Consider the following 15,740-nt stretch of genomic DNA (forward strand, 5'->3'; position numbering starts at 1 on the left):
AAAGATGTATAAGTAGTAACATAACATTCTTCTCATTTCATCTTAAAAACCTAGTTTCCATACATGAAATTATGACCAGGAATAAAAAGGGAAATAAGAATAGCTAAGTCAATGTATAAATCACTATATAATTCCTTTTGCAATTTTACATTTTAATATTTTGTTTAGAGGTTTGGTTGCTTTACTTGCTTATAAACAGCATTTGAAAGATTTTCATATATGGACAAGTACTATCTCATTTTCACATGGGGACAAGTACAGAAAAGGTCAACTGTATTCTACCAGCAAAATTTACATTCCTGTCAACTAATCAACTAAGGAAAAAAAATCAACCTACCTATCAAAAACAAAATAATCATTTCTGAAATATCTCAGACAGTATAAACTTAAGCATACTAGAGTAAAGGGTAAAGACAACATGGAACCGCTCTTCCTCCACTATTTCATTCAACCATTTATTAAACACTTACACCTTAAGGCTTTAAAACAAGGGTCTACACAAACTATGTTATATGGCCAAATACAGCCCACTCTTATTTTTGTAAATAAAGTTTTTTTTTAAAATTGGAATACAGCAATGTTAATTCATTTATCTACTGTCTATGGCTGCTTTCATACTAAAACAGCAGAGTTGGGTAGTTGCAAAAGAACATATGGCCCAATATGCCTACAATGTTTAAGATCAATCAGGTCCTTCACAGAGAAAAGTTCACTAACTTCTGCTGTAAAAAACAAGAATCCCCTCTTCCCTTCCCTCTGTGAAGGCTCACAGGCATCCAAAATTAAATAATGAAAGAGGGAACAATTTATCCCCTCCCAAATTTATACAATGAAAAGAAGGTTAAAATCATAGACTGCACATAGTCATCTGATCTCAATCCTTACAGAATCCCTAGTAAAATTTTGATAAAGGGGCTTTCTAAAAGAGACACACACCAAGGACAAGGAGAAAAGAACAGCAACTTCACTGCGAACTGAAATCTTAGTAGTAGGGAAAGCTGAGAGCCAATTGAAACACGGAATCTTAAATAGAAAACTTAATATGGATAAAATAGGGAGGACAAAGCCAAACCTGACAAAGCTGTGAAATCCTTAGCTCCTCTCCCTCACTATAACAGAATATGGCAGTTTCTTCTCTGGAAAGGGCTAAACTGAGAAGCTGAACTGGAAGATCACAGTTACAACTATCTAAAGTATGACAATATACACTCAGCAATACTCAAAGCAGAGACCCCTCCCTAACTGTCTCCTCCCCATTTGGCTCCCAGAACAGCCATTCTTCACTGAGGTATATCTGACCAGCCAAGAAAAAACAATTGATGCTGAGAATTCTCACAGTAAATGCCCACCTTCATGACCTTACATTAAAATCTTAAATGGACAAGCATCCCCCCTCCCAACACCCAAATTTTCCAGGCAACTTTTAAAAAACATCCTGCAACTGCCTGTCCCCACTCCTCCCCCCAATCTTCATGAGCAATCAAACAAGTTACTACCTCCTTTTGAAGAAGGCTTCTCATATTGACACCAAATCAGAAGAAATAAAAATTCAAGAGCAAATAAGACAATATAGGAGAAAGAAACATCCAGAGAAAACATATTACAATCAATGAAAGAACAAGATGCTATAAAATCAGAAACAGATGGCAAAGGAGAGCTGGTGAACTAAAAAGTAGAAATGTGGAAACTCAATATAAGAGTTGAAAGATGAAGTTTCTTCAACATTTCCTAGAAAGAGCAAAGACACAAAGATGGAAAATAGTAAAGGTAATTAGAAGAGCCAGCCCAACACACAGCGTAACAGGAGATTCAGAAAAAGAAAACAGAGGTAAGACAATCAAGAACATTCCCCAGAACTAAGTCATCAAATGGCCAGATTCAAAGGGTCTGCCCCTGAATGGGTTAACATGAGGTGAAAATACAGACCCAACAAAGTAAAAAATTCTGAACTCCAAAACGAGAGTAGTTTCCAGAAATAAACAGATCTATGTGTACATTTGTTTAAAAAAGTGCCATGTACAAATGATCAAGAATAGTAAAGACCTTGAATTTTCAACACAGCAAGACTGGAAGCCAGGTGACAATAGAGCAATGCCTTCAAAATTCTTAAAAATGATTCCCAAATTAGAATTCTGCATACAATCAAGCATAAGAGTAGAAATGTCATTATCACTTATGCCATCTCAAAATAATTTACTTCCCATGTACTCTTCTAAAAAGGTACTAAAGAACCAAAAAAGAAAACAGGATATAACAAAGAGCAAACCCAAGAGAAGAAAAACAAAACCCCTGGAAGGTAATAAAACAGATCCACAATTTCTTAGCTAAGGCTAAGAATCCAAACTGGAGGTATGTGATCAAGGTGATGATACTTTTTATCATTAAAATGCCTACTACCACTCCTCTCTTTTTATGCTCAAGACAGCATTCATGGAAGGATTAGCCAGATTCCTACATGTATAGTACTTGAATGTGTTAACCTTAAGCTAAAGTTTCCTGCTCTTCCATCTCCATGCTCGGCTGCCTATAAAAGCTGTGTAGCTTTTAATCTTCACAGCTAATGATATGATATTATCATTATATCAATAATCATATCATACCTCCCCCATCCCCAAACACTGTTCTAAACTGTCCTCTACGTTGGCAGGCTACAGTAAAATTCCAAGAAACAAATAACGCAGCCCATCCCATTTTTCCTGATCATATTTCTACAAGACACCTATCCATATTATAACTGTGCCAGACACCAACCTCACCAACACTATTTCCAGGATGTGTGTGTGACCTTGCCCAAAGACTTCTCCAAATTAAGCCCTTGAAAAGCCGGAGTAAAACTGAAGCCACACTATTACCCAGATAGTCCCTTTTGCCTTTTTCTTTATACATCTACATTTGTGACTCCTATTCAGACTTTCAAAATTAAATGTTAAGGACTTGTAGGTGGTGAAACTCGAACAAAAAGCAAAAGCCAAGACAGTGCTTACACCTCTGAAGAGCAAAGGTGGAAGATGCAATGGAGAAGGGGCACACAGGGCTTCTAACAGTAATTTAATGGTCTCCCTTTAAAAGCTTGTATACAGTGTCCTATCCTTCTTTACTCTCTACATAGACATTTTATACACTTTTTACACCTTTTATCTTGTATATATGACACATTACAACGTTAGTAAAGATCTTTGGGAAACACACATAGGGTAAAAATGGGTTATGCAAATATCTTATTCATTATTGTGCTTAGCACTTTCCTATGAATTTGTCGAATAGCTTACTATACTTATGAGTGATTATATATGCTATATTTTGTCTTGGATATGCAATATGTAACTTCTATAATAGTAGGTACTAAACATTAGTCATTACTGTACTTTTTAATAATACATAACCAGTACTACTATTAAGTACATCACAGTACAAATCTCTGAAAAAGAAACCAACTATTTGCCACTTACTTGTCAATATCTGCCATGTTGTAAGAACTCCAAATATCTATGGAGAGAAACATCAATGTTAAAAAAGTTTAAAATTTATTCAAAACCAATAAAAACCTTAAAACCAAAACCCTGTAAATCAATACTATGTTAAAAACTATCCCAAAAGAAATGTATATTCCCATTAAATAAAAGCATCAGTGTTAAGAAATGCCACAAAACAAAGATTTTCATGGTTAAAATAAGCAAGTTACTAAGTAGCAATTTAGAATCTATCACATAAGGGCTTTTATTATAGCATCGTTAGTAAAGAATCTAATGTACGTTAGAATCACAAAAAAGGAACAATACAAAGGATCTTTATTCAAATTCCTGTAACAACCATGAATGGTCAATTTTTGTTTAAATTTTTAGGCTACTTAGTACCTGACAGAACAAACCCACTCATTTTTAACAGCATTCATTTTTATCAAATTCATGTTTAAGAGCCCAAATTTGCCACCTACTATACTCATGCCTGCCCCCAACCCTGAAGATCTTTGTAAAAAAGGTTTAATAGTACTTGTATTCAATGACAGTTATAAAGCTCTGCTTCCCAACCTATGTCAACTAAACCTTTCATGTCTCTTCATGCCGCATCACTGATAACCACCACACCCGAGCCTACCCTGCATATGTTGGTACACTGTTAGCACTCTTGGTTAGCAGACCCAAATACTGTTAGAATCAATCACAGTACATCGGAAGTTCTTTCTTACTGTAAAATTAGTATTAACTTTAGAATATTGTTTTTAGAAAACCAAAACTTAAGGTAAAGTGTGTTATATTCAGTCAGAAAAATGACTGAATGCCACTGGTAAGACAGATAGTAAAAAGAAAAAATTTTTAATCAAGCTTAGAACCCCACATTAAAATCAAGTTTTTATCTTTTAAGAATTAAAACCTTAGTCTTTAACTTACAAAATGATACACAATATGATTTCTTATACCAACATGCTTAATATATGCTTGTTAATTAAAATGTTGAGAAATACTGATTTTAGCAGTCAAGGGCTAATATTTGGAGTATTACTTCTCCACTGCCAACCCTCAGTGTCCACTTGGTGGCATTACATTTAAAATTCAAACTCCTACGACAAAATTGTTTTGATTCTTTAATTAAACAGGATTCTAGACAGAAAAGGATTGAATTTTTACTTTTTCACGGATTCCCATTCCAGGCAAATTAGATTTCTTGGTTGCACACATTTTTTTGTTTTTTAAAGTAGACCTAATTTTTAAATCGTATCATTTGGGTTGATACCAACTTTGGAAGAATCTATCTAACTCAGGAAAAAAAGTCTAGCCTTATTTAATCATCTACAAAGTTAGAAAAAAGTTTCCTCATTGGATTGATCTTTTTAAAATATATTTTATTGATTATGCTCTATTACAGTTATGCCATCTTCTCCCTTTTGCCCAGTTCCATCCAGTACCCCTATACCTCTAGTAATTCCCCCCTTAGATCATGTCCACAGATATATGAGTCCTTTGGCTTCTCCATTTCCTATACTATTCTTATCATCCTCCTGTTTATTTTGTACCTACCAATATGCTTCTTACTCCCTGTACCATTTCCCCCATTCTCTCCCTTGTCCCCTCCCACTGATAACCGTCCATGTGATCCCCATTTCTGTTCTAGTTGTTTGCTTAGTTTTTTTAGACTCCATTGTTGTTGTTTTTTAATTTTACTTATTTATTTTTTAGATTTTATTTATCTTTAGAAGGGAAGGGAAAGATAGAGGGAGAGAAGTATCAATGTATGGTTGCTTCTCATGTGTCCCCTGCTGGGAATTGGCCTCTGCTGGGAACTGGCTTGCAACCCAGGCATGTGCCCTGACTGGGAATCAAACTGTGATCCTTTGGTTCACAGGCCCGTGCTCAATCCACTGAGCTACACCAGGCAGGGCCTAGACTCCACTGTTTACAACTGTGAGTTTGCTATCATTTTATACTGTTCATAGTTTTGATCTCCTTTTTCATATAAGTCCCTTTAACATTTCACGTAATGAGGGCTTAGTGTTGATGAACTCCTTTAGTTTCACCTTGTCTGGTAAGCACTTTATCTGCCCCTCCATTCTAAATGATAGCTTTGCTGGTCGCTAGTCAGAGCAATCTTCGTTGCTGTCCTTGCTTTTCATCTCTTTGAATACTTCTTGCCTGCAAAATTTTTTTGAGAAAACCAGCTGATAAGTCTTATGGACTCCTTTGTAGATAACTATCTCCTTTTCTCTTGCTGCTTTTAAGATTCTCTCATTATCTTTAATCATGGGTAATTTAATTATGATGTGTCCTGTCTGGTCCTCTTTGGGTCCAACTTGTTTGGGATTCTGAGCTTTCCAGATTTGTATGTTTATTTCCTTCACCAAACTGGGGAAGTTTTCTTTTATTACTTTTTCCAGTAAGTTTTCAACTTCTTGCTCTTCCCTCTTCTCATTCTGGTACCCCTATGATTTGGATGTTGGTACGTTTAAAGTTGTCCAAAAGACTCCTAAGCCTCTCTTCATTTTTTTTTTAAATTCTTGTTTCTTCTTTCTGTTCTGGTTGAACTTTTGTTTCTTCCTTTTGTTCCAATCACTGATTTAAATCCTGGCTTCCTTCCCTTCACTGTTGGTTCCCTGTATATTTTTATTTCATTTTGCATAGCCTTCACTTCTTCCTTTATTTTGGTGGCCACACAGAGTCATTTCTCTGGGCAACCTCATCACCAGTGTTTTTGAATTCTGCATCTAATAGGTCAGTTATCTCCATCTCGCTTAGTTCTTTTCCTGGAGTTTTGATCTGTTCTTTCATTTGGACCACATTTCTTTGTTACCTCAATTTGGCAGCCTCCCTGTGTCAGCACACCTGTTACATTGTAATAGGTGGAGTCTTAGGCATTCACCAGGGTGGTGCAACCCACTTCACCACTTTGTGGCACTATATGTCTAGGAGGGGTCAGAGAGGGAACAATGCCACTTGCTCAGCTCTAGCCCCATTTCCAGTCACTTTTATTTCCTGTAAGGAAGTGGCTCCCTTCTAGCTGCTGCCTTGGTGCTGATTCCCATAGTGGGTGGGTTTGCTTAAGTTCTAGGACCCTGTGGGCCTTTTAAATGGACTCTTCTGGGAGACCAGCAGTTTCTTCCGCTATCCTAACCCCCATTGATTTTTACAGCCAGAGGTCATGAGGCTTTGTTTTTCTGGTGCTAGAACCCTAGGCTGCACAGTCTGGCCTGGGACTGGGATTGCTTGCGTCCCAGTTGTCCCTCGTTTTTATCTGCCACACATGAATGTGGGACTGCCCTTTCCATCGGTGGCAGCTCCTGCTGCCTCACCACATGTGTCCTCTCCACCCCTCCTACTCATCTTGACAAATATTTCTTCTCTAAATCCTTGATTGTCAGACTTCCACACAGTCTGATTTTCTGGCAGTTCTGGTTGGTTTTTGTTTTTAAATTAACTGTCCTTTTTTTGTGTGAGGAGGTGAAGTGAGTCTACCTATGCCTCCATCTTGGCCAAAAGTTGGATTTGCCAGATTGATCTTATTAAGAAGCAAATTCATGTAAAATATTCCTTTAGTTCCGACAAATGTACAGAATGACAAATAAATATACCACAGTAATTTAAGATGATAACATTAGAGAAAAGTCATTGGGAACTATCTAAATTATCTACAACTTCTCTATAAATATAAAATTACAAGTAGTTCATTTTTAAAAAGACAGATTTCCACACTCAGATTCTGAACCATCATGCCTGAGAAAGCAAAATGATAAGGATAAGGAAGTCACTTTTGCCATGTAGCCAACTGCCAACCTCAAACTTGAACTACTGTATGGTGAAATCAAAAGCTATGGACCTATTATTCAAGGTGAAGAATCTTTTTGGCAACCCTCCCAAATTAAGCAGTAATCTAAAAGTGCTAAATTCGCAAGGATAATAAACCAGTTCTCCTGAACGAAAGCCCAATATAACCTCATCTATGTTCCCTTCAAAATCCAAACTATGAGCTTAAAGTGGTCTCTGACAAGGGTTTCTAGGCACCTGCATATCCAAATATAAGTGAAAGGTACCTTCATCCTAGACCTCAAATAATTCATAAATTTTCCAAGAGTAAAAAGGACAACAGAAGCCAGTCTATAAAGACTTAAATATTGTCAAGAAGGCTATAAACATAACTATAAACACAGACAAAAAAACAACCATGTGAACTATGTTTGAAAATACAATGCCTGCAGCTATATCCACAAGGAACAGTAGTATATTAAAGGTGATATAGCTAATTTGGCAAAGGACTAAATAGAACTTCTACAAATAAAAATACCAAATCAAATTAAACAAACAAGTTTAATAGTAGACTAAATACAGCTGGAGAATTTGGTGAGCTGGAAGCTTAAAAGAAATCTTCCAAAATATGACAGAAACTAAAAGGCAGAAAATACTAAAGTTAAAACACATTTTAGGATACAATAAAGTCCAATGAAGATTTAACACAAATTTTAGGAGTAAAGAATAAAATGGGAAGAATATTTGATGAAATTAAGAGCAAAGAATTTTTCAGAGCTAATAAATGATAGCCCCACAAATCCCAATTGGGACAAATAAAAAAAGAAACCCACACTTATCTGAGATATGAGTGAAAAGGCAAGACACTAAAACAGTCACCTTAAAGACACACAGAGAAAAGACAGATTAACCTCAAAGGCACAAAAGACAGTTCTTTTCTTTTTAGTAATAAACATCAAAAGACAACAGAATGTGCTGTTGTGCTCAACATACTGAAAACAATGGAGGATTTCAGAATATTATACACAACCACAACATCCAACACTTTTAGCTCCAACATTCTCAGTAGTAAATTCTAAAAGGACCTTCTTTAGGCAGAGGGCAAGTGACTGAAAATGGAAGGTCTAAGATATAAGAAATGAGGAGCAAATAGATATCCATATATATATATATAAATAAATATTTTAAAAGAATATCACCACTGTGTAGTGTATCAAAAAATTTACACCACCACAACATGAAGTCAGTGGTGACAGTTATGAGCAGAAATGGATCCAAGTATTCCAATGTTCTTATGTATGCATTGTAATGTTGTGCATACATGTATATAATATAATGTTATGTTCTTATTGTAATTTCTAGGGTGAACACTCCAAAAGATTCAAAAGACATATACATTCCAAAACAGGAGGAAAAAAATTTATATATACACATATATGTATTTTTACATCAACCTAAAGAAAACTGGGTGAACAACAAAAAAAGCACACAACGCACACAAACATCAGATTTAAACCAAACACCACAGTAATTACATTAAATCAACTAAAGGCCTGTATTAAATTTGTCAGTGAAATACAATCCTGACCAAAAGAAAACTGGTATCGGGTTTCTTTTTCTATATTAATATCAGGTCAATGACTTTAAGGAAAAGTATTTCTAGACATAAAAATGTGAAGGTTCAACTCATTACCTCATTCATCTATGCAATGTATAGAAGATCTCAATGAAAAGACAAGGTTCATCATGACTAAAGGCGTATCTTGACCTAAGAACTTAAATACAAAGAAAACCTTACAGTGAAGAAAGAGAACAAAGTGATTGAATCAAAGCATAAACTAATTATTTTGTGATCTTATAATGGCTACATGTCCAGACATGAGCTATCAAGTAACTCATCATTACAGCAAACCTGATTCTAAGTTCTCCTTACTTTCAATGAGGGAAAAAGCTAACATTTATAGCCTACTCTGTAGTGGACTATTTCATAGTTTCCTCTTATTTGCACATAAAACATTATGCAATTTGCTCAGATACACACAAGAGGTTAAGTGGGAAAAACTAGGAATTAAAATCTGACTTCTAAAACCCACGCCCAGTCCATACCACTCCAAAAACCAAGATGCATTCCCTATCGGCCTACTGCCCCACAGATTATATAACAAAATGGTTACTATTCCTTTATGGAAAATTACTCATTCATGGTTAAACAGCCAATCCTTACAAACTACATGTTTTAAAGCAAAAGAATAATAAAGAGAATCAGTAATATGCCAAGGAAAAGATTTCCCTTTACTTCAGACCTTATCTCATTCCAAATGCACTTCAACAAATCTGTCTTTCAAGCATTACTGTTCCATTCACATTTTCAGTGGTCCAGGGGCTCAGTACTTGATATGGCTCCAACACAACTTCAGTCAGTCCCAAGCAAAATGGACTCCCATTTGTGAACACAAGCCTTTGTTCACAGGATCTCATTATCTAAGGTATTATCTAATTCAATGGCAAAGAAAACAATGGGTTGGACTGAAAACACACACAAGCATAAACAAAAAGTTTATTCACGTGAAATACGACACATTAAAGACAGCTATATAACCATTAAGTGCTGCAGCTTTTCCTTAGAGCACAGTGACACCTAAGCAAGAGCATTTTGCAGCCCTGGCTAGTGTGGCTCAGTGGACTGGGTGCCAGCCTGCAAACCAAAAGGCCAATGGTTCAATTCCCAGTCAGGGCACTTGCTGAAGTTGCAGGCCAGGTCCCCACTTGGGGGCCGAGAGCAACTAATCAAAATAGCTTTTGCACATCAAGGTTTCTTGGCCTCATTGCTCTCCTTTCCCCCTCTCTAAAAATAAATAAAATCTAAAATAAATAAATAAATATGTTTTTGAATTTCAAACTGATGTACAAGCATAACAATTTAAATCAAAGAAACTATCACTTTAAAACCAATACGAAATCCTCATTAGAAATCATGATTGTTCAGTTTGTATCCCTGGGTAAGTTCTTTACAATGTACCTCAATTTCCTCATTAAAATGGTCATACTACCCACCTCCAGAAGCACTAAATTAGTTACTACACATGTAAAATAATTTAAAACATTGCCTGCATAATCAACCAGTAAGTGCTGTTATGTTCTACCTACTTCTGTACCCTCTTTACCTTAGAAAACAATCCAAACTAATAAACTTCAAAATTATAGCCCCCTTTCCCAATAAAAATCAAAATACACAAACCTTCTAAACAAGCATGTAGCAGTAGAAGGTAGAGGTGGTAACCAGATGTAAACAGGCTACCTGGGGTGGCAAGCCCAGCAATGCAGTCTAGTGGTCTGCTCTCAACACACTAAACAATTTACAAGGATGAGTGGAAACACCAGCACTCACCTTCTAGCCCTGACTCTGCCCAACAGGGGAAGAACTTATTGTGATGAAATCAGCATGAAATAGGACTTATTATTGGCCTCTGTAATAGGTTCCTTCAAGTGAAGATTGTTGTAGAAGCCCTGGCCCAGTGGTTCAGTTGGTTAAAGTGTCATCTGGACATGCCATGGGTATGGGTCAGATCCCAGTCAATGTACACACAAGAGGCAACCAATGAGCGCACAAATAAATGGGAACAACAAAATTGATGTTTCTCTAAAAATCAATAAAATTTAAATAAAAAAAGAATGTTATAAATACTACTCTAACCCCACTTTCTTTTTCTTCACACCATTACCACAACTCAACATTTTATATGTAGACAACCAATTTCCCTTTTGGTTCATGATGTAAAATATATGCCCAAACATGCACCTAACATACACAAACAATCAACTAAGAACACTAAGTAATCACACATCTGATTTGATCTGAATAGACTGCTCATTAGTTTTCTAAATTGATTAGGATTCATTCCTTCTTATCTTTTCAGTCATCAATATGTCAAATTTACAACCTAGCAAAAAAGGAACAAAGGAAGCAATGTAGTCTTATTTTGATATCGTTGAAGAGAAAAACACAGGCCCAACATGGCATCACTCACGCTAGAAGCCCATGATACCAAGCCTAGATTTAATACCTGACATAATTGCAGTTTCAATCTCTCCCAGCAACAACCTTAACCAGTCTGGCAATTTTTGCTCAACATCAGTGAAATAATCTGTCATGTGGACCCTCTTCTCCCATCCAAGGAAAGAGGCAACTGCATGACCAAAATTTCCCTGCTGAAAACCCTTTCTTTTGTTAACAGCAACCTTGCCTTACCTTTCTTCCTATTAAAAAAAAACCTTCTATTTGGTACAAGCCCTCAGAGGGCTGGATGGGATGCTGCCCATTCCTTAAAAATGTCAATTAGATCCTCAAATTCACTTGGCTTAATTTTGTTTTGTAACATCTTCACACCTTGAAGTCAAATAGATTCTACTTCTTTTAGCCCCCTTTCCCACGAAAGGACTCTGTACTGAATATATATTTTAAAATGTTTAGAATCAGCCCTGGATGATGTAGCTCAGTAGGTTGTGTGCAGCCCGCGGAGTCACTGGCCAGGCCTCCAGTAGGGGGCATGCGAGAGGCAATGGCACACTGATGTTTCTTTCCTTTTCTCCCTCCCCCTCTCTCTAAAAATAAAAATAAATAAATGTTTAGAATGAAATCAATCATCTGGACACGGTATACATAAGTTAAGTAAGTAATAAAACAAGCAACTGCATTTTGGATTAGTTCTGGTACAGATAAAATTTACAAAAGATTTTCAAACAGGTATGGTGAATTTTTAAAACGCTATTTATATTAACGCAATATTTACCAAAAAAGGCAATCTATAAAGTCAAGATTTGTACAATATTATATACCCAAGCCAACCTACCACTCAATGTTTAGCTTCATCTACCCTCCAGATTTCCTAGAAAATAAACTGCATATTTTGAATTTGGCTCAAACTCAGATAACTTTGAACAAGCATTTGAGACTCAATACTCCCAAAAGATCGCTATAAATCTCATTTATCTCCTATCAGTTTTAAGTTAATTCTATATCCAGCAGGTCCTCAAGTATCATGGTTTCATTTAACGTTTTATTTTAAAGTTGATTGGGTGATTTAGGAACCTAACTCTTTTATACTGATTAGCCTATGGTACATTGGTTTTCTTATACATCATTTCACTTAAAGTCAAATAATTCATCCATGCACTTAGTGATGACTTACACATATAGTTTCCCCCTTATCCAAAGTTAATGTGGCTTACTTTCTAAGTACAGAAAGTAGAGTAGTATTAAAGTTGACAAGAAAACAGGACCTACCTAAATGCTAATTTGAAAAGGTATTTTGTTATTACCTGTTTTCAAGAATGGCAGAGTTCATTTTACAGCTCAGTACCCCTGAAACCAGGCAATTAGTGTTGACTTTCTAAAGTGCAATCCTTACAAAACTAATCAGACAGGGACAGTCTAAAAACAGGGGCTCCTCGATCACATCCTGTACCCAGTTCATTTTTTGCACTCTCGAAGTCTAGCCCTTCTAGACAAGATTCATTTATTGCTTCTCTTCACTGTCTCCTTTTTTGAAGTGGGGGCACAGACAAGGCATGTTACAAACTTGGCTAACTTTACATTGCTCTTCATTCTACTCTACAGTTCCTCCACCATACCCTCACTCATCTTAAAAACTAAACAGCTTGTTAAGTATCTTATCTGGGAACTTCCATAAAGGAATTAATTTGTGAGAAAGCAACAGAAGTTCTGAAAGAGTTAAAGACACTGCAAGACAAATTCTTTAGTATTGCCACCTTGAAACAGTTCGAGGATCAATCCTTTCCGAATAAAAAAGCGTGGTCAAGACACCCATCCAAATTCAAATTGTACCTGAGGTACACCAAAAAATCTTTTGTTGAGTACATCTAACATAAACACTTTACACACATTAATCCTTAAAAATTCTAGTAATGGAGACCCTGCATCATCACCTAACAGGCATACTTTTCTCCTGTACCAGTAAAAAGATTAAGCCCAAATAGAAGCAGGTTAAGAGTTTGACACCAGGCTGGACTTATTGTTCATCATTCATTTTCACACCCCACCTTCTCTACAAGGTACAGTAAGTGCAACAGGAGCTGGGGTCTCCAAACTGTAGCAGATGGCGGCCACGTGCAGAGGGAAGCCGCAGGGGTTTCCCCGCCCAGCACAGTCTCCACCCCCGGTAGGCGGAGAGCCCCGGAGCCTCGCAGCCTCCCCGCCCCCTCTCAGCCCAGGGGCCTCGTCCCTTCACAGCCCCTCCCACCCATCGGAATTCGCAGCCTCCACCGTTCTTTCCATCCCCCAGCGGCCTCCTCCGAGTATTAGTTTTAAGGAAACGGGGTCGTGGTGGCGGCAACAGCTTATGCAGTCGAGCCTGGCCCCCACCCCGCACCCCAGGAGCCAGCGGCGCAGCCGTCGCCTTCTCAGGACGCCCAGCAGAAGCCGTGGCCTCGCCCCCATCCGCGCGGAGAAGCCGGTGGTGCTTAGCGTACCTCGGCGCACACTGGCACGATCCCCGGCCCTCCCAGGCCTCACCAACCCCCGCCTCTCCTCAGCCGTTCCCGAGAAAACGCGCTGGCCGATCCCGGGAGCCTCTCGGGCTACGGAGTCGAAACTCTGCGGACGGGTCCGGCTCTGGCCCACAGAACGAGCCGGGAGGCCTTGGGCGGCCCGTGGCCCCAGCTCTCGGTTCCCCGTTCCTCCGTCCCTCCCCTCGGCGCCGACCGCGCGGCCGACATTACGTTCCCCCTTCTCTTTCAGGCCCCAGTCCGTTACCGATAGCTAGCACGGGTATCCAGGCGGCCGGAGCTGCGCAGTCAGTGACTCAGGGTGGCAGCGGGAGGAGCAGGAGGCGGCGCCGCGAGCAGATGGCGCTAAAAAAGACCCGAGAGCCCGCCGCTCGCGCTCATATACAATTAGCGTCAGCACGTAGGACCAGCTCCCCCGCCCTCCGCCTGGCCTCGCCGTCTCCTAGCAACGCGAGCGGGAGGCGGGCTTAGGACAGGTTGCACAGCAACAGAAACGTCCTTCTTCCCTGACGACCTCCACGCCCTCTACACCCAGCTTGGGTTCCATGGTTCCCGCTTCCGCCCCCTGATATGCCCTGGGCTATCTCTATTTTTTCACCCGATCCTTTGGAAAGGAAATTTAGACCCCTTTCATTCCGGGGAAAGGCCCTGAGACAGACTAAGCGAAGCAAAGGGGCCAGCCGTCTAGTCCCCGCTCGCCACAGGGTGATGGCGAGCGCTCTTTAGCACTCGCTCTGTCCCAGTCTACTCCCTCCAACTCCCCTTTCCAGGGAACCATTTTGTCTCCCCGCCCATTTCAACCCTAAGAACAACAGTTCTTCCCTGCGGACCACCTCGGCGGCGGCTTATACCGGTTATGCTTCTCCTAAAGGGTGGATCTCCTTGGCTTTTGGAGGTTCTCCTCAGCTCTACTCCAAAACCCTTTTACTTGGCGTGTGGTCTCTCATTTTTGCTTTAGTTGGTTTTTTGTTTTTTTCTGATGGATGAAAGTGGCATATTTTTTTTTTCTGGATGCTTTACAGTGGATATGGTCACGTTTAATGTTTCTGAAAAAGTAAATCCTCAGGACTGTGAAACAGCATGGCTAATTTTCAATTGATGCTGGGTTGACTAATAGTCACTCTTAAAACAGTGGTTCTTAAAGTGTGGTCCCGGTTCCCAGACTCTTTCAAGGAGGAGGTCAAAAGTATTCCTGTAAAAGTACTTACTAAAAAGTTACTCGCTTTTTGCACGCTCATCCTCTCACAGTGTTTTCCAGAGGCTACATGACATGTGATATGGAAACACTGAAAACAGAAGCAGATGTTAGGATACAGTCATCTGCTGTTACAGGAGACAGATTTACAAAAATGTAAAAGCATGCCACTCAATTTTTTTGTTTTGTAAAGTTGTTACCAATGAAGTTAGTGCTAATTCAAGGCAAGAGGGGCTCCAATTTGGGGCTTGGTGAAGAAGAAAATTATGTGCGAACAGATCAATTTTGATACAGCATGTAGAGCTTTGCAACAGTATTACAGCTCAGTTATGAAGCAGCACAGAGGAGACCCCCCTCTGGGTAGAAAGCACTGCTCTGCTAATATCTTCAGAGTTTCAATTCCAGCTGGAGAAACAGAGTGGGTGGAAAGAAGTGTGCAATCCAAATCACAGGGGAATCTGACTTGTATAGGGAGAAGTTCCTTCCCCCTCCCTGATTGAGCCCCTCATGCAAATGAGGACTCCAAATCCTCACAGCTTGATTGGTCTAAAAAGCACTGTCCTAATTAGTCGGAAGGTAGCTGCTCTGATTGGTCAGTGAAGATGCTAATGAAGGTATAGCTGCATAGCTCTGATTAGATGGGGAAAGTCTCAGTTTTATTGATTAAAATCAGATTTCAGGAACATCTTTGTAAATACTGGCTCAGAACCACAGACAGGCAGTTCAGTGAGGGAGGTAGGCAGTTTTAGCAGCAGTTTTGTGTGACAGCCATCAGGAGTCCTTCTTAG

At 38.9% G+C, this 15,740-nt stretch overlaps 1 protein-coding gene across 6 annotated transcripts in view; it reads right to left on the minus strand.

Moving 5' to 3' along the window:
* The window catches only part of NAP1L1 (nucleosome assembly protein 1 like 1), a 30,052-nt gene extending 15,916 nt beyond the window's left edge, over window positions 1-14,136 (minus strand). For 2 of the 6 annotated variants that reach the window (XM_037144715.2, XM_037144714.2), the window contains exons 1-2: window positions 14,005-14,133; window positions 3,450-3,486 (exon numbers count right to left, since the gene is read on the minus strand). In XM_037144715.2, the coding sequence (XP_037000610.1) occupies window positions 3,450-3,466 (17 nt within the window). In that variant the 5' untranslated portion in view covers window positions 3,467-3,486; window positions 14,005-14,133. Of the gene's footprint in view, window positions 1-3,449; window positions 3,487-13,721; window positions 13,744-14,004 lie in introns of those variants that run through there. The other 4 variants (XM_037144716.2, XM_037144717.2, XM_053661904.1 and 1 more) reach the window with 4 other exon arrangements.
* Between the last annotated feature and the right edge of the window lie 1,604 nt (window positions 14,137-15,740).

The sequence above is a fragment of the Artibeus jamaicensis genome, unplaced genomic scaffold (assembly GCF_021234435.1).
Source record: "Artibeus jamaicensis isolate MK-2021 breed Jamaican fruit bat unplaced genomic scaffold, CSHL_Jam_final contig_233, whole genome shotgun sequence".
Taxonomy (NCBI): Eukaryota; Metazoa; Chordata; class Mammalia; order Chiroptera; family Phyllostomidae; genus Artibeus; species Artibeus jamaicensis.